This window comes from Rana temporaria, chromosome 7, assembly GCF_905171775.1.
Source record: "Rana temporaria chromosome 7, aRanTem1.1, whole genome shotgun sequence".
NCBI lineage: Eukaryota > Metazoa > Chordata > Amphibia > Anura > Ranidae > Rana > Rana temporaria.
Genome location: NC_053495.1, coordinates 29,138,549 through 29,164,939, shown reverse-complemented (window position 1 = coordinate 29,164,939; position 26,391 = coordinate 29,138,549). Strand labels below are relative to the sequence as shown.

General features: G+C 43.3%; 1 protein-coding gene across 5 annotated transcripts in view; it reads right to left on the bottom strand.

Moving 5' to 3' along the window:
- Positions 1-26,391, bottom strand: part of PTPRG (protein tyrosine phosphatase receptor type G) — a 634,330-nt gene that overhangs the window by 55,376 nt on the left and 552,563 nt on the right. For all 5 annotated transcript variants that reach the window (XM_040359120.1, XM_040359115.1, XM_040359118.1 and 2 more), the window contains 2 exons: positions 10,936-11,027; positions 935-1,031 (listed from right to left, as the gene is read on the bottom strand). In XM_040359120.1, the coding sequence (XP_040215054.1) occupies positions 935-1,031; positions 10,936-11,027 (189 nt within the window). The remainder of the gene's footprint in view (positions 1-934; positions 1,032-10,935; positions 11,028-26,391) is intronic.

Genomic DNA, 26,391 nt, shown 5'->3' with positions numbered 1-26,391 from the left:
TCTTCTACATACATCGTCCCTTAGTACAGCCAACATCATATACTGTATCAGCTGGGAGGGTCGCATTGGTGTTTACTTATTGTATGCATGCATGTAGTTGACTTTAAAAACACAAGTGGGATCCATCAATCAACTTCAGTAAAACCAGCCCGTTGGGGTTGTTTTGTGCAATTACTGCTAGCGGTTATAGCTGCTGGCAGGGATCGCTGTATTCGGATGGCTGTCAAAATAAAATAGCGCAGTGGGAGGGATTCCCCCATTAACTTTGGGCTCTGTTGATGGGGAAATCGATCATCAATGCAAACTGTGGTTGAAGGAAAGAAAACTGTATTGTGAATAGCTTACTTAAGGCTCAGCAACAAGTGAGAGTAAAAGAACCATGGAAAATAAAAGCAGCCCATACTTGTGCACACATCCACAATTTGCCAAGTTTGCTAGAGCAATATATACAATATATATATATATATATATATATATATATTGTATAGAATAACACTTACGTGACAATGGAGACTGGCTGCGATCAGCTTTAGGCCAGACCACTCTTATGCTAAATGAAAGTATTTCTGTATTGGATGTCCAGGCCTCAACCCACCACCAAATGGTATAACGGTCAGGCCCCGTACACACGACCGGTTTTCTCGGCAGAATCCAGCAAGAAACTCGATGGGAGACGTATTCTGCCGAGAAAACCGGTCGTGTGTACACTTTTCGCAGAGAAACCCGTCGGGAAACTCGTCGAGCCAAATAGAGAGCATGTTCTCTATTTCCTCATTGGGCAATGGGAAAATTTGGCTCGACAAGTTTTCTGACAGCCGAACAAGGAACTCGACGAGCAAAACGATGTGTTTTGCCCGTCGAGTTTCTCGGTCGTGTGTACGGGGCCTAATTCTACACACCTGAAGGAATATACAGAGAAGGACAAACTACTTACATGCTACGATGTTGATGTATCTGTTTTTGTGTTTGTTGTCAGGATGGTTGGAGTGTTCTGCTGTGATATTCATGTCGGATGTACACCGCTGGACTTCCTGCACACACAGTATAGAAAGAAAAGACTAATGGTCACTTTTTCCCTACAATGCAATTTTTTACATTTTTAAAGTAGATGAAAAAAGCAAATCACAAAATTTTTATATAAGCCTAAGACTAAAGGCACACCGGTGATTTAGGGCAGTGCAAACTGCAGCGGCAGGAATCTTCGGCCCCATTCACTATAATGAACGGTGCACTTTGTGTGCTTCCAGCAGCCATCACTGCTGGTGGGGCTGAAAGCTGTGAATAGCTGGCTGGCGACCTTTCGTCATTGTGAACTGGGCTGGTGGCAGAAGATATCTGCCAATGCAATTCACACCGGCCTAAATCACAAATTCTGGATGAACCCTCTGCACACTGCTATATACCCATTCTATCAAACTTTGAAAAAAAAACAGGGATTTTTGGTTCACATATGTGTCCTAAACAGGGCTGCTAGTAAATTTAGTTGTGCTAGGTGGTAACTAAACCTGGCTAATTTGTAGTCTTTGATCAAATGTTTTTCTCCCTAAGCTAGAAGTTAACCGAGTTCTCAATTCTGTCAATAGGTGGCACTGTTGCCTTTGGTATTAGAATGAGTACACCAAACACAGAGGCTTTGAACAAATATAAAGATTTAATATGTATAAAGAGTTTATAAAAACAATTATAACATACGGTAAATTGGACCACCATAGTTACAAAAAGCGAAGATAAAATATAGTATGCAGATTGCCAACTAGTTTCACACTTTCGTGCTTCGTCAGGGCCTTGCAACTTAATCTTTTTGGATTTAGTGGTCTGTGTATGACATGAAAATATGTCGTTCTGTCGTTAGTTCATGTCATACACAGACCACTAAATCCAAAAAGATTAAGTTGCAAGGCCCTGACGAAGCACGAAAGTGTGAAACTAGTTGGCAATCTGCATACTATATTTTATCTTCGCTTTTTGTAACTATGGTGGTCCAATTCATGTTATAATTGTTTTTATGAACTCTTTATACATATTAAATCTTTATATTTGTTCAAACCCTCTGTGTTTGGTGTACTTACCTTATTACTACAATTGAAATCTCTCACATAAAAATCCTGACATTTGGAAGAGGATCTTCCTCTCCCATATATGTAATTTGTTTTATCTGTCTTTTCTTATGGGATTGTGAGTCATTGCCAATTGGTTTTGGAAAAAATTCCATCACCCTGTTTTCTTTTTTTTTTTTTTAACACAATAAACAAAATGCAGGCATTTAAAAAACTGAAAGCTCAAACTGATTTTGAGGATTAACACTCCAATATTACTTTAAAGTATGTTCTTGCTGAAAATATACAATTCTTCCCTCTAATTAGTAGAAAACAAGCCTGAAAGCATACAGAGCAATTACCACTGATTGTATCATATTTCACCTTTCATGACTTTACAGAATCAGAACAACTGAAAATAAAGATGGCGGCTGATTGGTTGTCGGGGGTGACCGCACTATGCGCCTTGCTCTCTGCCCTTCCCTTGTAAGCTCCACCATTGTTTTGAAAGTGTTCCGTAGAAAAGGGGAAAGCTTGCGCTGAAACATTAATTATGACTTAATTTCCTGGAAGTCTGGAGGTTATTGAGGTCCAATTTAATGCTTTCAACTTGTAAAGTGGAATATGGAAGCAAACTGATAAAGGAAATAATTATCAGCGCGCAGCTGCTGCATGAGCCAGAGGGAGCGTGTCATATATATTATGCAAACAGCAGATGTGTCTGTATACAGAATCACACAACAAAGGCTTTTTATCAACTACACGCAGCACATGTTACTAATATATGCACGTGTGTAGGTTTGATATGTGTATACATAAAACCCACTACGTTTTTGGTTATGAGTTTTTCAAGTCTGTGGTTAAAAGGTCTCAACAGTAGATCTGTGCTCTCCACGGATGAATATACAGGCACATTAAAGAGAATGTATAGTGGCTTTTCAGATCTGTCTACCCTATTTATTATGGTCATAACATAAAAAATGGAAACATACTTTACATTTTTTAAATGGTTCTTGCAATCATCAGGTATACATAAAATATTGTACATTAAAACCCAACTCCAGGCTCAGCTCTCTGTGCCACTGCACTGAGTGTAGCGTGCCATGGTGGCGCTGGGTGTCATTCAACCCGTTAGACTGATGACATCTTGTGGCAGAGAACAGGTACTACAGGGACAGCAGAGAGGAAGTGAGCACTGCACATATTTAAACACAAAGCTCAGTAGCTCAAGCTGAGATTTAAACTAGCCTAATTTAGGGCTCACGCCCCCCCCACACCTATATGCTCCGCAGGAAGAATTATAGCCCATCACTTTTGGTGGGTATAGCACCGCTAAGCGCAACCCATTCTTACCACCTGTAATGTGCGTGGTTGAGGTATGCTAATGCAGAGTTTAAGCAGGTGGTGAGGAGGCTATATACCGCCTTCTCAGGGCCTGCCAAATGCTCTCCAAAGGCGGATTGCTTTTCAGAGGCCAAAGCAAAAGTGAACGAGCCCCTAATAAAATAAGCTAATCAGTTATACCATCCACACTAAAGAACATGGATGAAATAATCTACCTTATCAGCTACAGTATTCAGTGTCTGGCAAGACCCATTGATCACAATCCCATAGTGCGATTATCCCCCCCCCCCCACATTCAGAGCAGCACAGGAAAGTGGCAGAAAGGCAGAGCTACATGTTCTGCTGCACTTTCCCCAGTGATCCTCTTCTAAGCCTTATATGTGGCATCACATACATACAAGATCAATGGGCACCAGTGCAACATAGCAGGTAGCCATGTCTTGCTGCCCCTTTCCTGCACTACTTTGCATATTAACAGAGGAATGTAATGGTGCCATTCGGGGCACACGATGGTGGCATTGAGGAACATAATGGTGTCACTGAGGGTATTTTCAATACTATACTGATGAACAGCACTATAATGAGGAGTGGTATAATAGAAGCACTATAATGTGGGCTCACTGACCGCCAATTTAAGAGTTGATGTTGCTGATGCTCTCCATTGACCACTGGCATAAGAAGGATATGTTACCCAAGCTCCAAACTGACCACCAATGTAAGGGAAGTACTACATGGGGGGGGAAGGGGACCTACTTAAAATAGTTTATCTTGTTGCCCTTTCACCTGTGACCACACCTACTTTAAAGGGGTTGTAAAGGTAAATGTTTTTTCACCTTAATGCATCCTATACATTAAGGTGAAAAAACATCCAACGGTATCGCCCCCCCCCCCCCCGTTTTACTTACCTCACCCCTCGAAAGTCCCGCACGCGTCTACGTGATCCTCTTCTGTTCCCAGCCTGGCCATTGATTGGCTAGGCTCGACGGATTGATAGCAGCGCAGCCATTGGCTGGCGCTGCTGTCAATCACAGCGGATGACGCGGCTCGCCGGGGGCGGGGCCGAGTGATACAGTCGGCGGCTATGGCCGCCGCTGTATCATGGGAGTGTGCTCGCAAAAGCTTTCCACCATGCGAGCTCACTCGCATGAAGGTGGAAAGCTTTTGCGAGGAGCAGCCGAGACAGCCGCCGAGGGACCCCAGAAGACCGGATTCGGGGACACTGTGTTCAAAACGAGCTGCACAGCGGAGGTAAGTATAACATGTTTGTTATTTAAAAAAAAAAAAAAAATCTGCCTTTAGTGTTTCTTTAAATATGTGTCCTTCATTTGAATTTTTTTTCGGCATTTTCAATTTTAAAATCAATTCCAAATAAATAAAAAAAAAGGATGAAAAACGTCAATCAAGCTGTAAATGAGACGTCCAATAATAGGACATATCTGTGTCAAACAAATATTTTTAACATAGTAATTATCCACTGAAATATTATAAATTGTCTGTTTCAATCATACACTTCCACTGGATGCCATTTTGTGTGGTGACCCGACACCTTCCTTCCGTGGACACCCTATACAAGCACCAAGGATTAAAATACTTAGACCCCTTTCACACTGGGGCGGTTTTCAGGCGTTTTAGCGCTAGAAATAACCCCTGCAAAGCATCTGAAACCCGCCTTCTCTTCAGTGCGTCTTTTCACACTGGGGCGGTTTTCAGGCGTTTTAGCGCTAAAAATAACCCCTGCAAAGCGCCTGAAACCCACCTTCTCTTCAGTGCGTCTTTTCACACTGGGGCGGTTTTCAGGCGTTTTAGCGCTAAAAATAACCCCTGCAAAGCGCCTGAAACCCGCCTTCTCTTCAGTGCGTCTTTTCACACTGGGGCGGTTTTCAGGCGTTTTAGCGCTAGAAATAACCCCTGCAAAGCGCCTGAAACCCGCCTTCTCTTCAGTGCGTCTTTTCACACTGGGGCGGTGCTCTTGTGGGACTTTCCGAAAAGTCAGCATCTTTAGGGCGGGTTGGGATCGCTGTATTTAGTGCTCCCAAAACGCCCTGCCCATTGCAATGAATGGGCAGCGCTTTCAAAGCGCCCTAAAAGCACTTTCAAAGCACCACAAAACAGGAGTTTTTAATCCTTTTTTTGGTTTAAAAGCGCACAGCTAGCCCTAAAGCGCCGCTAAAACGATTGTCAGTTTCAGTGTAAGAGCAGCCTTATGCCCTGTACACACGATAAGAATTTCCGATGGGATAAAATCCGATGGAATTTTTCGTCGGAATTCCGTTCAAGCTGTCTTGCATACACACTGTCAGACCAAATTCCGACCGTCCGAAACGCGGTGACGTAAAACACTACGACGAGCCGAGAAAAATTAAGTTTGGTGCTTTCGAGCATGCGTCGACTTGATTCTGAGAATGCGTGTTTTTTTTCTCCGTCGAAGTTCCCCACAGACGATCGGAATTTCCATCGGAAAAAGGTAAAACGTGTCCTATTTCTAAACTCCGACGGGAAAAAAAATGATGGGGCCCACACACGGTCAGAAGAGTTTTTTTCATCGGAAATTCCGATGGTGTGTACAAGGCATTAGAGTTACAACGCGCAGTGGGTTTGTCAGTCTGACACGGTGCAAAGTGTGGACCTAATTAGAGTCAGCTCAAGTTCAGAGATGTGCAGCTGATTATTTTGAATAATTAAATGGTGTCAAAAGCAGCTGTGAGATACAGCACCAGGGATTTCAGTTCATAAATAATTGAGGAGATGGCGATGCATGCAATCAGCCTGATCACATGGCTCTCCCCAGACAATGAGTGTATGCCCTGAATACTACCAGGGCCGTTACTGCTGATCGGTCAGCCAGATTAGCCCCATCACCTGGATTCAACCAGAACGCATTTAGCGAAATGTACAGAGCGTGGGGAAGGAAGGGAGGCAGGGGAGTGATCATTCGCCATATACTACTCAGCAGAAGACAAATATCACATTTAACAGGGAATCTTTAATGTTTTAAAAAGACATATTAATGTACAGTATCTGACAAAAGTAAGTACACCCCTCACATTTTGTAAATATTTTGTTATATCTTTTTATGTGACATGTTCTATTTCTAAACGCCGTTATTTTAACGTCCAGTGTGCATGAGGACTTAAATCGGGGGTTCACCCTAAAAACTATTTTCTAACATTACATCCAGCATACTAACGACATTTACAGTATGCACGTCTTTTTTTTTATCGCTGTACATACCGTTGTATTGTGATTTTATCCCCGGGTTCCGGGTTCTGATTCCCGCGGGACTGGGCGTTCCTATCCCTGGGTTAGATGATTGACGTCTGGTGAAACAGTTCCCATGTCGCACAAGGCGCATCACCAGATTTCCGTAAATAGCCGAGCTGTGAGTCTGCGCTATACGGCGCCTGCACCCGCCGTGTAGAGCTGACTGCGCAGGCGCCGTATAGCGCCAACTAGCTACAAATATGGCCGCTAGCTTCCGGGTCCCATGCCGAGCGGCTGCCCTGCACATGAGGCTGCTTGTTCGGCATGGGTGCTATTCAGGGAACACTTTGCATTTTCTTAAAGCGGAGGTTCACCCAAAAATCAACTTTCTGCAATTAGATCCAGCATACTGCTGACATCTGCAGTATGCTGGTCTTTTTTTTTTTGCACTTATCGTTTTAGCTGGGTTTCTTATCTGGCTCCGAGCAGGGATTTCTGCGGGGAGTAGGCGTTCCCGAAGGCAAGCGTAGTTGATTGACGGGCTTGGATAGTGCGTCACGCTGTTTACGGCGCCTGCCGCGTAGAGCTGACTGCGCAGGCGCCGTAAATTGCAGAGCGTCACTTCGGCTATTTTCGGAAGCCGTGACACGCTATCCAAGCCCGTCAATAAACTACGCTTGCCTTCGGGAACGCCTATACCAGGAAGTAATCACCGCTCGGAGCCAGATAAGAAACCCGGCTAAAACGATAAGTACAAAAAAAAAAAACAACAGCATACTGCAGATGTCAGCAGTATGCTGGATCTAATTGCAGAAAGTTGATTTTTGGGTGAACCCCCGCTTTAATGAATATAAAGCATTCTCCCATTGGAGGAGGTGATGTTATAATCTCCATCTTGTCCAATCAGAGAACATTGTGCATTTATTGAGAACATTTAGGAGTGTTCCCTGAATGGAACCCATGCTGAATGAGCAACCTCTTGGTTCAGGAAGCAAAAGGGCAGCTGCTCAGTACAGGACCCAGAAGCTAGTAGCAATCACTAGTAGCAGTGCCTACTGCAGTGATTTTCAGCATCAATGGGGATCTCATAGGTATGGCACACACATACTTACATTGGTCCAAGTTGGACCAATGTAACTATGGTAAAAATTAGGGTTGTCCCGATAACACTTTTTTGAGACCGAGTACAAGTACCGATACTTTTTTTCCAAGTACTCGCCGATACCGAATAGTCATTGATCACTGACTCTGTCCATTCGGAAAAGGTAGGAGCCGGCTCCTACCTCCGCTCTCCATCCTGACAAATTGAGGGGGGACAAGACATGAGCACGGGGGACAAGACATCAGCACGGGGGGACAAGACATCAGCACGGGGGGACAAGACATCAGCACGGGGGGACAAGACATCAGCACGGGGGGACAAGACATCAGCACGGGGGGACAAGGCAGCACGGAGCACGGGGGGAGAAGACAGCACAGAGAAGACTTGTAACTCCCCCCACCACCCGATACCTGACTGCCCAGGTATCGGGTGAAGCATCGGAGCATTTCCCCTGAGTACAAGTACTAGGGAAATGATCGGTATCGGTACATCCCTAGTAAAAATGTCATAAATAGGTAACATAGCTATAAAATTCTCCATAATACACAAAAATTAGATAGCTCAAGTACAACACAGCATCACTTTAACCTTTTTGTCAGGGGGTATTAAACCCCCCTATATAAAGAAGGGGTTAGTGACACAGCTCCACCACTGCCACCCAAACCCAATATAAAGCCTTCAGTGAAACTGGCTTAGGTACCAGCAAATAAACTGCAGGGATCCTATTCCACAAGACGATTCACTATTATCTCAAAGCATGTCTTGGCTCTCCAAAGGTTTTACATTATGGGGATTGAAATTGACATTTTAGGCATGGAAAATTATAACCACGGAAAGCCTTTGTGCATTTCCCTTTTAATTGCAGCATTTTTTTTTTTTTTAAATCCTGTTTTGACTAGAACCGCATTTGGCAATGATCACAATGTGTGCATGAAAGGAGCAATTATCACGCAGCACCATCATTGCATTGTTACTCTGAAGAGGCTCTTTTTACGCCAGGCCTCACTTCGCATGTGTGTGGGTCACATCTGCATCCCGCTCAGCCATTTCACTGCGTGACAATATATCTCACTTAACTGCAAATGAAATGACTTAAACACATAAAGATAATTTATTGCTGTTTAATTGTGCCTGCAAACTTCAAGCCATAAGGTAAACTATGCCATAAAACAGCCCCCATATACAATTATGGAACCATAATATATATATATATATATATATATATATATATATATATATATATATATATAATCTTGCATGTTTGCATTTAATGTATTGTGGGACTTTTTTTTTTTTTTCATTCAAAAGTTGGTGGACTCAACTTTTGAATGGATTCATCAGTTTTGGGTAGATGTCAATGGGTTTATTAACTTGCAAGCTTTTAAAGAAACAAGGGGGCCTCACCCTCAATTTTTTTTTAAGTCTATGCCTTCACCTTAGCTTGACCAATGTTATTTTTTTTTGGAAAGCAGTGTGACACTATAAGAGAAAACTGATGTAACAGGGTGATAGAATTCATAGATTACAGCAGTCTAATAATGGTTTCTTGCTGTAAAGCATATTTAAACCCAATAACAAAAATATATTATTAAAGTAAAGTATAGTTCCATGCAAAACCCAACTACTCCCTCCCCCACAGCACCTATTCTGACTAACCTGAAAGAGCTGCAAGACCCCTTTCACACTGGGGCGGTTTGCAGGCGCTATTGCGCTAAAAATAGCACCTGCAAACCGACCTGAAACAGCAGCTGCTGTTTCTCCAGTGTGAAAGCCCCGAGGGCTTTCACACTAGAGAGGTGCGCTAGCAGGACCGCTCCAAAAGTCCTGCTAGCCACATCTTTGGAGCGGTGTGTTTACCGCTCCTCCACCTCTCCTTCCCATTGAAAGCAATGGGAAACCGCGGCTATACAGAGGCGTATTGCCGGCGGTATTAACCCTTTTTCGGCGGCTAGCGGGGGTAAAACTGCACCACTAGTGACTGAATACCGTGGCAATACGCAATTACCGCCACCGAACCTCCCGCCCCAGTGTGAAAGGGGCCTTAGAAAGAGCTATTTTCAGGCCACTCCAGTCTGGTTAAGTGATCCGGATTCCCTGTGGTAGCCATCTTGGCAGGTTGTGATTGGTACACCCACATCAGATACAGTTAGACAGATTAATTTGGTTTTGTGCTTCTTTGGTTTGGTATTTTTGAGCCTGGCTATTATGGTAAGAATTTTTGTATTTTCCATATGTATATTTAATCGCATTTTGCTAATCGCATCTCATTTAAAGTCCCAACCTTCCATTTTTTTTAAACCCTTTTAGGGATGGAGGCCTGTGGTGGTGCAAACCACATGCCTCATATAAAGTCCCAACCCCACTTTTTCCTATAACGGTACACCCACATCAGTACCTCACTACTGCATTGGTCCCTCAAAGATGAAGAGTCTCACAGACCAATAACAAGATGCAGGAGCACCATTTATTGAGCTGTGGTCTAAATTTGCATAAGCAGGGAACAAGTTTTGGGTCTTCTGAGGTGTTATATGCAAAACACATAATAATAATAATGCTAGTTATGAACATTATATAGTGTGATTAAGCAAGATAGAAACTACAATGGTGATTATGAATTTGGTTGAGAGTACCATGCTGCCATGTGCTTACCTCAAGTATTATGAGGAAAACATGCCGAAGAGCACAGATGAGCAAGGTACTCTCCTCACTCGGCAGCTGGGCTTGTGTGACTTTGATAAGGCACCCTATAAAAGGGGATATTAAACTGTACTAAAATCAGAGCATACGGTGACAGCCTTTTGTGTGTATGCTCTCCGTAATTTTGTAATGTAATTGCGTAACAAATAAACATGATTTGGAACTCTCTCAGTCTGAAGGTTATTTCACAGGTTTGCTGTAAAATAAGGAACTTGAGGTAAAATCTCTAATCAAGTACATGCACATTTTACGGTCCTCCTAGCAATTCAGAAATGTTTATGCAGAAGTTTAGGCTCACTATCTTGGATATTCACCTGACTGCTGAAAAACTTATAGTGGACCTTAACCTGACAAAAAAAAAAAAAAAAACTTACCATTGTTCTCATCCTGTACAGTAGGGAACCAAGTATGAAGTAACAGCCAGCTCCTGAACGCAGGATCATAGCGCAGAGCAACAGGGGCATGGAAGACAGTGCCGGACTTCATGGGCCGGTAAGTATGTGATTCATAAATGTCAGCGGCTAAAGATCCTGATTATAAAAATAATTTTCCTACCTCAAATTCTTCAGAAAATCCATGCTGATTGTTGCAATAGAGCTCATTGATATGTTTGACAAATTGTTTGACAGAAATAGCCTCCATGTCATCTGCCAAAAGGAGAAAAGTAAAATATAGTTAGAATGGAAAGATTCAGCTGCTTTTGCATCCGTAATTTTAACAAAATACATTGGAAGAAGTACCAGGAATAGTGTATCCTCTTTTTAGAATACAAGGGGTTCAGTTCTCTAAAGTAGAACACACAGGGTATTTAACCACTTAATTACTGGGCACTTAAACCCCCTTCGTGCTCAGACCAATTTTCAGCTTTCAGCGCTGACGCATTTTGAATGACAATTGCGCGGTCATACAACACTGTACCCAAATTATATTTTTATCATTTTTTTCCCACAAATAGAGCTTTTTTTTTGGTGGTATTTGATCATCTCTGCAATTTTTATTTTTTGCGCTATAAACAAAAAAAGACAGAAAATTTTGAAAAAAAACACTATTTTTTACTTTTTGTTATAATAATATCCCAATTTTTTTTTAAAAAAATAAAAATTTCCCTCGGTTTAGGCCGATACGTATTCTTCTACATATTTTTGCTAAAAAAAGAAAATCGCAATAAGCGTATATTGATTGGTTTGCGCAAAAGTTATAGCGCCTACAAAACAGCGGATAGATTTATGATCTTTTTTTTTTTTTACTAGTAATGGCGGCTATCTGCAATTTTTTTGTCAGGCCTGCGATATTGCGGCAGACGTATCGGACACTTTTGACACAATTTTGGGACCATTCACATTTATACAGCGATCAGTGCTATAAAAATGCACTAATTACTGTATAAATGTGACTGGCAGTGAAGGGGTTAACACTAGGGGGTGAGGAAGGGGTTAAATGTGTATCCTGGGTGTGCTCCCTGTGTGGGGGGAGGGGACTGACTGGGGGAGGTGACCGATGCTGTGTCCCTATGTACAAGGGACACAGATCGGTCTCCTCTCTCCCTGACAGGACGTAGAGCTCTGTGTTTACACACAGAGCTCCACGTCCCTGCTGTCACTGCCGATCGCGGGTACCTGGCGGACATCGCGGCCGCCAGGCACACGCACCGGCTCCCCATCGATGTGCCGGGCACTGTGTTTCCCCGCTACGTGCCCCCAGCGGCGTGCACGGGGAATGTAAACAAACAGGACGTCAAAAGACGTCCACTCGGCACTTGGGAGCCGTGCTGTGGACGTCTTTCGTCGATAGCGCGGATCCCAAGTGGTTAAACTACTGCGCATATATATATATATATATGTGTATATATGTGTATATATATATATATATATATATATATATATATATATATATATATATAATCTACAGTGAAGTTTTTAATTCACCAAAGCTTTTATTGAACCAATTAATTCTTTGGAACACTTTGCCAACCTCCATTCGGTTGGAGGAGAACCACTTGGCCTTTAGGAGAAAGATCAAAACCCACCTCTTCTGAGCTCAAGGGAGAAGTGCTCAAACAAGCGCCCAGAGGCGATTCAGTTCGCATTTGTAGCGCTATATAAATTTTTCACTCACTCAGTTGAATTTATTATGGCCAAGTTGTGGTTTATATTTTTTAGTTCATCAAATACATTACACAGGCTATAGTAACACATAAATCTGCACTTTGCCTAGAGCAGGGGTGTCCAAACTTTCCAAACAGTTTACCGTCCTTTAAACTTTAGGTGGATCCCCCCACTAAACCACTCTGGCTATCCTTGGTAAATGCAGCCTTACAAACTAGCATATCTAGGAAGAAACTGCCCAAAGAAATTTAATAAAATATGGGCTGCCTGGGTGGAGGTGAGGCAGCTGACCCTTGAGTAGGGGTCGGAGATCTTTCCCTACCTACCCCTTATACTTTCAAATACCCCACTGGCTCACCTCAATCCTGGGTCTGAACAGGTGCAAGGTAGGAATTGATTAGCTGTATAGGACCTGCCCCCCCATTCAGTGTTTTAGATCCTATAAGTAGCCACTACACCCACTGGCTATAACCTTATTACTAGTCACATTCACTATATCAACTTTTCTTGGTAATGTTTATACTATTACTGTTTGTCTGATTGGAATTGTACAATGACTTATTTTTTTGTTTGTTAAACTTAAAAAGACTATGTAAAAAAAAAAAAAAAAAAACTTTAGATGGGCCGGAGCTTGGCCAGTTGGGGTAGAAAAACAATCAGCATCACCGGGAGGAAACAATGCCTCAGGTTTGGTCAGTAGCGTAAAAAAAAAAAAATGCACATCACCTGTGGTCATTAGATATTGGTATTAGTAAGAAGAATAGTGCACAATCGCTAGTGCCAGTGGAGGGAATAGTGCCCACTATTGTTGTCGATGGAAGGAATAGTTTTTTATGGTTTGTGTCAGTGTAAGGAAAAAGTGCTCCATTGTTGGTGTTAGTGGGCCGAATAGCACCCCATCGTTGCTGTCAGTAGAATAAATTATGCCCCACTGTTGGTCGTGCTTCATCACTATTGTCAGTGAGAGGAATAGTGCCCCAGGGGCCAGATAAAGACAAGCAAAAGGTCACATCTGGCTAGTGGGCCACAGTTTGGAGACCATTGACCTAGAGCAAACCATGTAACATGCTTTCTTTATCAGAGACACAATAAGCTTTCTGCAGTTATCTTTCATGGTCTACCCCATTATACCAATCTACTGCCAGTGCCCCCAGAATATATATTGTAGCTTAACAGTGCTTAGATGTAATGCCTGTCTTCTTTTCCCCTTAGGGCCCTTTCACACGGAGCGGATCCGTGTTGATCCGCCCTGTGTGTGTCCGTCGGTTCAGCGGGGATCATCCGTAATTCCCTGTGACCGTGTGTCCGTATTCATTCGATCCGTTCCGCCAGACGGAAGAAAAATAGGGTTTTCTTCCATCTGAAAAAGCGGATCTTTGCGGAGGCGGATCTTTGCGGACGTTAGCGGATGCATCATCCGCTAACGTCTGCAATCCCATAGGGAAGCATTACAAGTCCGTAAACGAAACCGTAAAAAACGGACCGTTTGTCCGTACGTGTGAAAGGGCCCTTAATTTTCACAAGGGGATTATGCCATTAACCTACTTCCTGTACTAGGGCAACACTCTCTTACCTAAACTATATCCATAGGTGTGTGCAGCCTATTGCATTAGGGTGTGCACCCCAAAGCTCAAACACATACTACCGATCACTCACAATAAAAAAGGAAGGGGCTGGTAAGTTACATATTTACCCGGCCCCTTCCTCCACTCATCCTAAAACATCCCCGCAGCAACAGGGAGAGGCGAGTAGGGAAGCCGGCAGCGCTGCAAAGGGGAAGGCGTGGGGGAACCAAGGCAGTAGGGGGAATCTGTGCTGCACAGGGTGATTAGGGTGTGCCTGGGCACACCTGGCACACCCTGTGCGCACGCCTATGACTGTATCTATGGAGGAACAGCATTGCCACCCTAAGCTGCTCCCTGAATTTGTATTACAAACACCTTCCTCTCTATGCAGCTACATTACACCTTGAAAACATGCAATGCAGACAATACATCGAAGGACTGGTAGAAAACTAAGTGTAGCTCTCCAACTTATAACCTAACTTATGCACTTGGTTTTCTTTAGATAGTATTTTTTTTTACTTAAGTGGTGCTGCTATAGACAGAGCACAGAGAATGAGTGCAGAAGGATCTTGCAAAAGACTATTAATTACAATATAGAACATGTTTGTTTTTAGGTTTAGCTATGCTTTGAGTCTTTCCTCCCACATGCATGCTTGCAGGCAGCAACTCACTGTCCCATAGTTAGCCCTCGTGCAACACTAAAGTCTGGTATGTGGTTGGATTTTCAGCAGACAAAGCGTAGGACTTTTGTCCGAAGGGCGTTGGCCGTGAACTTGCATACAAACGGCAAAGAATTGTCATCCAACAAGCACGGAGCTACGTGTTTTTTCAGATCACACATTTTTTGTCTGAAAATTTTAAAGCATGCTATCCAACATTTGTTGCTGTAAAATCCAACATTAATTGTCCCATGGAGCATACAAACAGTCGGATTTTCCAACAAAAGCCTGCCATCACACAATTCCCATTGGAAAATCTGATTGTGTGTATGGGCCTTTAGGCTATACATGATTTCCCTTAATATGGGGCTTAATGAGAGAGATCAAAAGAACCCCCCCGATACGCGCTAAACAGCGTGGATAAGGTTTCTCCCCTGTGGCTATTAGAATTCCCGGAAAGTGGCCGCAGTCCACTATTTTGTCAAGAATTCTACGCACGATGAGTCGTGCCGTGTAGTCACGCCCTCTGAAGACGTGAGCCAATCACGAAACACATCAGGGCGTGGCTACACAACGCATCAAGCACACAGGAGAATCTGCTCCCGGGACTTACCAGCTCACGTTTTAGCCTGAAAAGCATACCGATCTAAGTGAGCTGCAGACTGCTTATCTGATGTGCCTTTATACTTCTTATACCTTGTAAGCATACCTATGTTGCGGGGGATGTTTTTATAAATAAAATACAGTTTTACACTATGTTTTTGCCTTTCTGCTTCACTTCCATGATCGTTTATGCTGCACGCATGCACCCATTGTACTGAATCTACACACACTGGGAGGAGAGTTTCTGATGCTGTGCTGTGACCAGGAGGAGAGTGACAGATGAGCCCTGTTTAAGAGGAGATCATAAGGCACCATATACCACTACAATCTGGTGAGTTGATTACCTAGAGGGGAACAGCGTTTGAAGGAGTGTCTGGACCCATCTGGATTAATTATTATTAATCATCCCACATCAAAGAAGCAGTTTTGAATAAGAGACTTGTTTATGGTTTTATTAAAAATAGTGATTAAAATAGTGTATTTTATTAATTTTATTGTGTGGATTATAGGAATAAAACCCTTGTCAGACCACTTCCAATAACAAATGTTTAAGCAGATGGTGAACTCTTGGTTCAGGTGGATCCAAGTATTCATATTAGCACTGTTAGTGTTTCTATGAGTCACATTTTTGCAAATTCTACGCCCAACTTTTTTAATTTTCAAAGTTTTTGGAGCCAAGTGGTACCAACAGGGCCGCCAGGACACACATTTAACATTAATCAACTAAAATTCCATCTGTTAATGGTAAACATAAACTAACACGTGGCAACTTGGTATAAAACACTAAATTAATGGAAAAAAATGAATTTCCAATGCATGGATGAACTAAAGGATTTTATATATTTGCCCAAACATTTTGATGAAAATGACTAGGTATCTGTGACCAAGAGTTATTACAAATAACTGGTTTTTATATCGAAAATTGTAGTCATAGTTTAACAGAATCCTCATTTAACTAGTAGTAATATAGCAGTGTATGAATTGTCAGCCCCCCGGCGCCTTTTGAATAAAAAGGCCTTAATTGTGTTTTTATGCCTTAACTTCATTCCTGCTAAGGCTGAATGCAGTAATTTCTATCACAATAAAAAATACATACATTGTCAAATTTGCATTTAGGAACACATTTAATATGGTGCATGGAGACTCTTTTCATGTGCTTTTATTATGAGAAACAAAACTAATATCTTCTCGTTCTATGCAGCCATTTACTAGTCAATAAAGCAGCTGTTCCCCACTGGAAGTGAACCATTTGAGGTGTATTCATTAAATGCACATTAAATGATATTCTTTTAATAAAAGAAAAGTGCCGTTCTATTACAGGTACGCTGTGTTTTCTGAGTCAACAGATTTAGGATAATTTGGAGCTATAATATATAACTGCTGCGCTGGTGTCTAAGGGGTCTGGTAGACCTTTAAACTTTAAAGGAAACCTAATCTTTTCTTAAAAAAAAAATAATAGTAAATATATAATTTCTACATAAACCCCTTTGTTATATTATATTGTTAATAAAAATCACCTTTTTTCACACCTAGTGGACTTGCCCGATGGCAAATTATGTGAGCAGATTGCAATTCCTCTTTAAGCCTCGTACACACGATAAGAATATCAGACGAATGATCGTCCATTTTTGTTTGTTTGTTTTTTGCATGCTAATCTCATACTGAAAACCAGTAGGTTACTAAAGTTACGAAAATTCTCGGAAGACAAAATACAACTTTGGAAGTGATGTAATGTTTTGTCTTGTATTTATCATGTATGTATTGGTCATTCGATTTTTTTCCTACAGATACCATACTAATTACACGGAAATCATTTGTTCTGTTATTGTACGAGAAAAATGTTTGTGCTTGTCCCTTCGGATATTTTCGCATGAACTGTGGTGATTGGCTCTCGAAAGCTGTGTATTAACGATTAGATTATTGGACGATCACTCCAAATGTGACGAAGGCCCATACTGCCCCTATCATACCTCCAGACTCTCCCTTCGGCACATACTGCCCCTATCATACCTCCAGACTCTCCCTGCTGAACATACTGCCTCCATCATACCTCCAGACTCTCCCTGCTGCACATACTGCCTCCATCATACCTCCAGACTCTCCCTGCTGCACATACTGCCTCCATCATACCTCCAGACTCTCCCTGCTGCACATACTGCCTCCATCATACCTCCAGACTCTCCCTTCTGCACATACTGCCCCCATCATACCTCCAGACTCTCCCTGCTGCGCATACTGCCCCATCATACCTCCAGACTCTCCCTGCTGCACATACTGCCCCCATCATACCTCCAGACTCTCCCTGCTGCACATACTGCCCCTATCATACCTCCAGACTCTCCCTGCTGCACATACTGCCCCTATCATACCTCCAGACTCTCCCTGCTGCACATACTGCCCCTATCATACCTCCAGACACTTCCTGCTGCACATACTGCCCCCATCATACCTCCAGACTCTCCCTGCTGCACATACTGCCCCTATCATACCTCCAGACTCTCCCTGCTGCACATACTGCCCCTATCATACCTCCAGACTCTCCCTGCTGCACATACTGCCCCCATCATACCTCCAGACTGTCCCTGCTGCACATACTGCCCCCATCATACCTCCAGACTGTCCCTGCTGCACATACTGCCCCTATAATACCTCCGATCTCCTTTACTGTATACTCTCTTCTGTCATAACCTTTCTACTCCTCCTATACACATAAATCCCCTATAATACCCTTCACACTCCTCTTCTACTCATACCCCCCCCTTATTGCCCTCAGTATTCCTCTTCTGCACACATCCCTGACATTTCTCATTGTGGAACATGCATACGTTTGCTCATTGTTTTTATTAGACTTCCTCTTTAAAGTGACCCTTTCAGTAACAAGTCTGCATGAATACATTCCTGACATGTCATAATATATGGGAACAGTATGTTTTTCAAAGAAACACTGCAATTTATCATTAAAGAATAGTCATTGAACCCCAATGCTGTGGCCTTGCCTAGGCTCAGATAAGGTTCAGTCTTCTACAGGCAGGAAAAAGCATCTCCTCTCCCGCAGTGATCACAGTGATGCATTGTACCTTTGTAGTAAGTTACAAGGTAAGAGGCTTTTGTGTTCACACCCAAGAACTGCACAGGCAAAAGATTTTGTCATCTGTTCGCTAGTATTTCAGTCCAAAGAGAAGACCATGACCCTAAAAATGGTTGGTGTCCTCTTTCTGGAAAGAAAAGCAGAGGAAGACATTGTTAGGGGGAATTCTATGATCACTGTGGGAGGGAATGCATACCTGCAAGTGTACCTCTTATACATTAATTAGTAAGGCGCTTGAGCGGTTCTGGACTAGGATCCGAATCCACATGTGCAAGCCTGCCAGGAAGCGGTCATCTGTATGAGCCAATCATCTGCGGTTGGGGCATTTTCAATCCTGGATATACAACGGGAACACAGCCACAGTAGATTGCCACATACAGGTGAGGCTCAACCACATGTGCAGATCTTAGTCCGAATTACTTAGCATGCATTCACTTACAGTAAAAAATATACGTTGCTCCCAAGTCCACTTTAAGGTGCCCACACATCGGCTGTTTATTGGCACCATTTGTGGCCAAAACTAGCCTCCAGCCAAGACAGAGACGCGTTGGTGGTGTGTTCTGCCAGTGCATGGGCAGCTTTCAGAACATTATTTCCTCCAGACACATTTCAAAACTCTTGTGAGAAATAATAGGTTAAAATGCATGAATACATGGTTGATAAATGCCACAAGAACACGGGGCAGTTTGGGCATAGACTGCAGGAATACATTCAGGATTTTTGCCCTTCAAAATCATTGGAAGTTCAGGGGGTGGCGAAGACAAAAAGCAAACAAATGTCACGTCTGACTCACTTAAATTTGTATTTATTATTGTCTCATTGTTAGGGATCCGCAGAGACGGACGGCGCTTTGTCTGTTTTGTTCTCATCATCGTCATTAGAGACGGCCTTTCTGCAAGAGTCTAGCGACCCAGTTTTCTAGCCACGGTAACGTGATCTGGCAGAGTCTCAGAGTTATATATTTCCTACGGTGCAACTGCTTGAGACTGCCCGCTTAAATACACAATACAATTTCTTATTGCATCAAATTTATGGCGATCGTGGGAGGATGGCGCTTTATAATACACAGTCCGCTTTGTTTTTTTCTTTTATTGGTGGGGTGAGGGACTATAATAGATGTGGACCTTGCATTCACCAACGTTGACGTTGGATGTCTGCAAACCCGAAGGCTTCATTCACACAGCAATTAGGACCGGTCTGCGAATTCTGGTTCTGGTGGCAAGAATCGTTGGGTTTTTCCAGCCAGAATCACGGTCTATGTTTAGCTGCAGCCGCTCTGCCTCTTTGAATGGATGACAAGCTAACAGCAGACAGATGTGTCCATAGCAGTCTGCGGGTAAACCCAGGTTCACACTGACAGCGGGAATGAAACTAAGTTCAGCTTAACGCGCACAATTTCATTTCTGCATGTATGTCCCGACTTCGGAGACGATTCCAGCGTGTCAGTTCCAACTTCGGGGACAATTTCAGAGACATCTGTGCGGCACAGAAACTACTTTTGGGAATCGGTGCAGTGCTGCAAATGCGGCGTCACACTGATTCGGACAGTGCCATTGCCGGAAATTGCCGATCTGGCATGCGATAAGACATGCCAAATCGCTCCAATGCTAACCAGGGCTAAATGCACATGTAGCCGTTACCGGATATTAGGGACAGATGTGTGACCTGGACATAGGAAGGTGACATCTGTATCTAACTGCAGGTGACAGTTAGATGCTGTCACTGTTCACATGTATCTGCACTATCAGCCTGTCATTGCCTTGTTCAAGCAGAGGTTGCCAGTGTTTTGCATACACCTCTCATCCTAGACTGGCATCCCATCTTGCCTCTGGAATCCAGTATATGCAGATAATCACTTTTGTGATGGATGACTTAAGCCAGCCATACATGGATCAAAGCTGGTCCAGTTCAGCAGGGACTGGCTGAAATTCAATCCATATATGGGCACTGTGGTTTTACAGAACTCGATCTGTTCAACCACCCTGTCAGATTTCCCCCATTCGATCAGTGCTGCAGGTTTTAGCCTGCAACACAGATCAGTGAATTCTGATGGTAGGGAGGTCTCCCTGCTGTCAGAATACAATGACCCTGCAGGGAAGAGTGCCCCCCATCCACCTCAAATGTGTAGTCATTTCTTTCGCTCAACCCACTGGTTAAAACGAATTCATCTATGGCCTGTGTTCCGTCAGAATTGGTAACGGAAGTGACGTTCCGTCTGTGCCATCTTGCTACACCCCACACTCCTCCACAGTAATGATACACTGAGAAGGGAGCAAGCAGACATCTTGTTACACCCACTGGAGTTTTGCATTCCACAGTTATTTTTAACAGGAAACAGAGCTTAAAGGGGTTGTAATGGTAAAAAAAAAGAAAAATCCCCAAATAGCTTCCTTTACCTTAGTGCAATCCTCCTTCACTTACCTTATCCTTCCATTTTGCTTTTAAATGTCCTTATTTCTTCTGAGAAATCCTCACTTCCTGTTCTTCTGTCTAACTCCACACAGTAATGCAAGGCTTTCTCCCTGGTGTGGAGTGTCGTGCTCACCCCCTCCCTTGAGGGGGGAGGAGGCAAGCAGGAGAGTCAGGACGCTCTCTACATTGCAGATAGAGAAAGGAGCTGTGTGTTAGTGGGCGTCCTGACTCTCCTGGGGCAAGCACAACACTCCACACCAGGGAGAAAGCCTTGCGGAAACACCTGGATCGAACGGATCATCAGATTATATGCAGGGTCTCGTCATTTCTGTAAAGCCCAACTCTGGGCACACAAAAACTTGCCAGTATTACAGCAGATATATATTCTGCTGCTAGAAATAAAACCTCCCACTATGCTACGATTTATACTACTCAAATCAGGGTTTTTTCCCCACGCAGGGGGCAGTGCAGCTCTCGCTGTACTTCCATGCCTGCTTAGATGTATGCTATGCACTGCAGGTTTCATAGACACTAGCGCTATGTCAATATCTTCACCTTGCTCCCCTCCTGGCCATTCACACACAGCCTCAGGCTCTGTTTTAATGGCCTGAGGCCATTGACTGTAGCACCAAGGTCTTCAACTTACATCTGAGCAGACGTGGCCTTTAAATTGAGATTATGGCACACCCCTTATTGGCACTGGGCCCACATAATTTTTTTTATTTGTCCAATAGGAGAACCTCTTGGGCCAGGAGACCAGAGGCTGACAAGGCTGTAGCTTAATCTTGACTTGGGGAACAGTCCAGGCCCCATACACAACCATGGCCCCGGTACAAAGGAACTTGCATTCTCAGAAGACATGCATAAATACTTGGGGCCTGCACTTTACTAGTAATATAAATGTATACCTTTTCTTGGGCAGGTTCCTCTTTAAACTATATTATCAGTCCTAACGCTAGAGTACATATATACCGAATGACCCCTTTGAAAGACTTCAAGTGAACAATGCCTTTGGCTAGGAGAAAGCCAGGAGCAATATATACAGCAGAGCCCCAGACACTGATAAAGACAGCATGAGCCGATCTCCACTGAAGATTAATATCCTGACCTCTCACAATCTCATTAGGCTAAGGTGACCAGATTTTTTAAATGAAATCCAGGGACATATTTAATTTTTTTACTAGTAATGGGGGCAATCAGCGACTCTCTGCCAGTCACTGCCCGCCTCACAGTGGAGGAAGATCACTCCGCCAGGGAAGGCAAGGAGATAGGCAGGCGGCTGTCCGTGACTTGAGCCAAGGCAGAAGAACATGCAGAGCTGAATGGGCATGCACCCGAAACTGAAGAAATATTCCCTCCACTCCGACCAGCACATGATCATCAGAAAGGGGCACAGATAATGGAAAAAAATACACCCCAATAAGCTAGCAGGAGCGGCGGAGTGGGGGTGTGTAATTCAGAAGTTTTTATTTTATTTTGCACTGACTGTCTTTGAAATTGCCCCAGCCCATGTTCAAGTCCAATCCTGGGACAACACCAGGGACAGACTTGGTCCAGGGACAGTGTCTTCAATCCAGGGACTGTCCCCGGAAACCGCAGATGTCTGGTCACCCTATATAGGGCAGTGACTTGTTAAAACGTGGTTTGATGCAGGTTGTTCCATGGTGAGGTCCATACAACCATCCTGCCTTCAAATGGTGCTACAAGAAACTGGTAACCTGCAGTGAGCAGAGAGAACCAATGTTATTTCTATGCAATGACTACTTTCTTGAGCGGAGAACCTCTTTAAGTCACTCACTGAGTTCTGAGAAAACCTGTAAATCCTCTTTAAACTCATCAATGTATACTTTCAAAGTACCAAAAAAAAAATCTAAATTAGAATTGCAAACAGACCATGTGTAGAGATTATTTTGTTCTGTCTAGAAATAGCACAAGGTGAAGGTCAAGTTAAAGTCCCTTTGCTCAGCGATGGGAAACATATTGGAACCAAAGAAAATTGGAAAGGCATTTTTTTTCCCATCTTTATAATGGCTTCTAGGGTCCGGCGTGCAATCAGTGTTACAATCTGTTCCATTTAAGAAGAGGACGAAACGCGGGAGTGGGTGCGCTGGTTGGGAGGAATGATAGAACATCACATCTGTTACAGCAAATTCTACCAACTATCCTTTCCAATACCAGTGATCTGATCTAGGAACATCACACTAGAAAAACAAAGCTGGCTGCTTGAAAATGCTGAATGACAACTCCAGTCTTCTTAAAGAAGCACCAACAAAAATGACTGTATTCTAACTGTATGCGGTGTTCAGTATATTTATGTTGTTTTTTTTTTTTTTATTCACAGCGTTGGGTTAGGATAAACTATACCATCACGAGGAATGCTTACAATGGTTACTTATTACTCAAATTATATACATTTTTAAATGCATGTCTGGGAAAATATATAAAGATGCATTTAGCACATCTCTACCCCCTTTCCCTATGCTTTGTCACTTTAACCATGTGCTGACTGCACTATAGCCGAATGATGGCTACAGCGGGCCGGCTAGGTCTAGGACGCCGTCATATGATGGCGTCATGTGATCTTGTGCCCGTTGCTGGATATAGGCAGCGCACTTTGTGATAGCAGTGTCCAATCAGTGGATCTTTACCACGTGATCAGCTGTGTCCAATACCACAAAATATAGTGCAGCGCAAAAGATTCATAATCCATATAAAATGATCCAGTGGTAAGAGCTCCTGTGTAAAAACAAATAGAGATCCTCCTTAAGTGCAATACGTCATATGACGCCCTGTCAGAATAACTGAGCTACCTTGCCACCGTCAATTGACGGTGACTGGTAGTATAGTGGTTAATCGGATAATAGCCATTATTGGGCCAATTTGTTGCTGGGCATATTACAAAACACAAATTGCCGCAAAAACACATTACATGCTTTTCTGCAGCTTCTCCATTGAAGTATATTGAACCAAAAAAAAACAAAATAGCGCCGTTTTGCCTTAAAAAGTCCTTGCCCTTTCCAAATACGCAGCAGCTGAAAAAAAATCATGGATGTGAACGTGTCCCATAGGAAAACATGTAAATGAACTGTAGTGTTTTTTTTTTTAATCAATGCATATTTATAGCACTGTTCACTGTATAAATGTGAATGGTCCCAAAAATGTGTCAAAAGTGTCCGATGTGTCCGCTATAATGTCGCAGTCCCAATAAAAATCGCAGATCGCCGCCATTACTAGTAAAAAAAATAAAATAAAAAATAAATCATGATTATGTCCCCTATTTTGTAGGCAATATAACTTTTGTGCAAACCAAACGATTATTGCGATTTTTTTTTTTACCAAAAATATGTAGAAGAATATGTATCGGCCTAAACTGAGAATTTTTTTTTTTTTTTTTAAATGGGATATTTATTATCGCAAAAAGTAAAAAATTATGTGTTTTCTTTCAAAATGTACACTCTCTTTGTTTATAGCCCAAGAAATAAAAACCGCACAGGCGATCAAATACCACCAAAAGAAAGCTCTATTTGTGGGAAAAAAGGACGTCAATTTTGTTTGGGAGCCACATCGCACGACCGCGCAATTGTCAGTTAAAGCGACGCAGTGCCGGAAGCTGAAATTTCGCCTGGGCAGGAAAGGGGTATATGTGCACAGTAAAGCAAGTGGTTAATCGATTAATCGAAACAATAAATCGGCCAACTAATCGATTATAAAAATAATCGTTAGTTGCAGTCCTACTTGCGGCTTATATTTGCATTCACATTGACTTGTATCGCCCTGTATTTCAAATGTTGAATAGTCGCATTGTTGAATGTTGCAATAATAAAATGTAAAGCAAACCATATAAAGCAATAAATGCAAATGAACACAACACTGTAAGAACCAGTTCAAAATTCAGACATAGCATTCCAAATACTCCTTGACAATTCTTATGTACGGTACACAAGCCCATAGATGGTCCCAAATCATGTTACCTAGGCCTTGTTTAAAATATTAGAATCTAAGATTTATTTATAAAGTAGCGTTATTACCTTACACCACACATTTGACCAGCCTCTGTTCCATTTACAAAGTTAGCTGGGTAGAGAACGGCGCGGGACGCCCTACACCGTGACCTGCATTTTATGAACGACACTTAAAATGAAAGCCAGGTTATGGAATAAAATTGTGACATAAAGCTGTAGTGTTCTTCCCAGAGTGGTATTCACTCTCCATTTTATATTGGCCCCCTGATCCCACAGTGCAGTGCAGAGTAACTGCCATTTTCCAAACCAAATTGGCAGTTAAAAGAGGAGCCTTGCTATAATACTACACAAGATAAAATAAAAAAAAGAAGAGGTAGGGAAAAAGGTGGCCACATGGTTCACACACCACAAAGACAATCCATTGATTTATTTGCTGCACAGAGGAATTCCTAACTGAAAGCAAAGATGTATGAAGACCGACGGGGCCGCTGATAAGGCAGTAACAGCTGGACCTCCTGTATTGGGCCCCATCAGTTCCAAACGGTGTCTTGTCGAGCTGGTTCCTCCATCAGATAGGTTTCTGCCTCGACTGCGCAGGCGCAGTTGGAGGCCACGGAAATCTCCGAGCCCCAACAGCGGATTGTCAGCTTAGATGAGCTCGCTCCCGATGCCTGCTTATACACGGCGCTCTATAGTACATGCCGCTCTACACAGCAAGGAGCGGATGCGATATTGAGCAGTGCTTTTTTGATTGGTTATCCACGCTGCACTATACAGCAAGAGGCGGATGTGAGGATTGCATCGTATTTCCATGGCCAAAAGGTTAACCAATAGGATAGTGTCCTGTGAGTTTAAAACCTTCTTAGTTGTAAGATGGCCCCTATAGAACCTGATGAAGAAGCACGCATGCTTCGAACGCGCGCATCTCCCTGCTAATTCCATGACCCGGAAGTGACGTCATCCCCGGCTGGGTGCTCGGGAACCCTGTCCTCCTCCTCCATCGTTCCGAGAGCGTTCGGTTCCCCCGTCGCTGCCGCGGCGTCCCCGTCTAACAGACACGAGCAACTACAGCCATCCTCCCGGGACCAGAGCGGATGAAAAACTGTATTAACCACTTCCCGCCCGGTCAATAGTCAATTGACGTCCGGGAAGTGGTTGTGAAATCCTGACTGGACGTCTATTGACGTCCTGCAGGATTTCATGCCAGCGCGCGCCGGTGGGGGCACGCAGCGCGGCGATCGGTGATGCAGGGTGACACCCTGCATCTCCGATCTCGGTAAAGAGCCTCCGTTGATCGGTTTTTCCTCACTCGCGTCTGACAGACGCAAGTAGAGGAGAGCCAATCGGTGGCTCTCCTGGTGGGGGGTTTGCGCTGATTGTTTATCAGCACAGCCCCCCCTCGAATGCCAACACTGGACCACCAGGGAGTGCCCCCCAGTGCTAAAAAAAACCAATGCCCCCCAGTGCAAAAAAAAAAAAAACACCAATAAAAAAAAAACACAAATGGCCACTGACTGGCAACATGGGCACTGGCTAAAATGATGCCCAGCAATGCCATCAGTGCCACCCAGTGTCCATTAGTGCCCATCTATGCCCAGTGCCCACCTATCGGTGCCC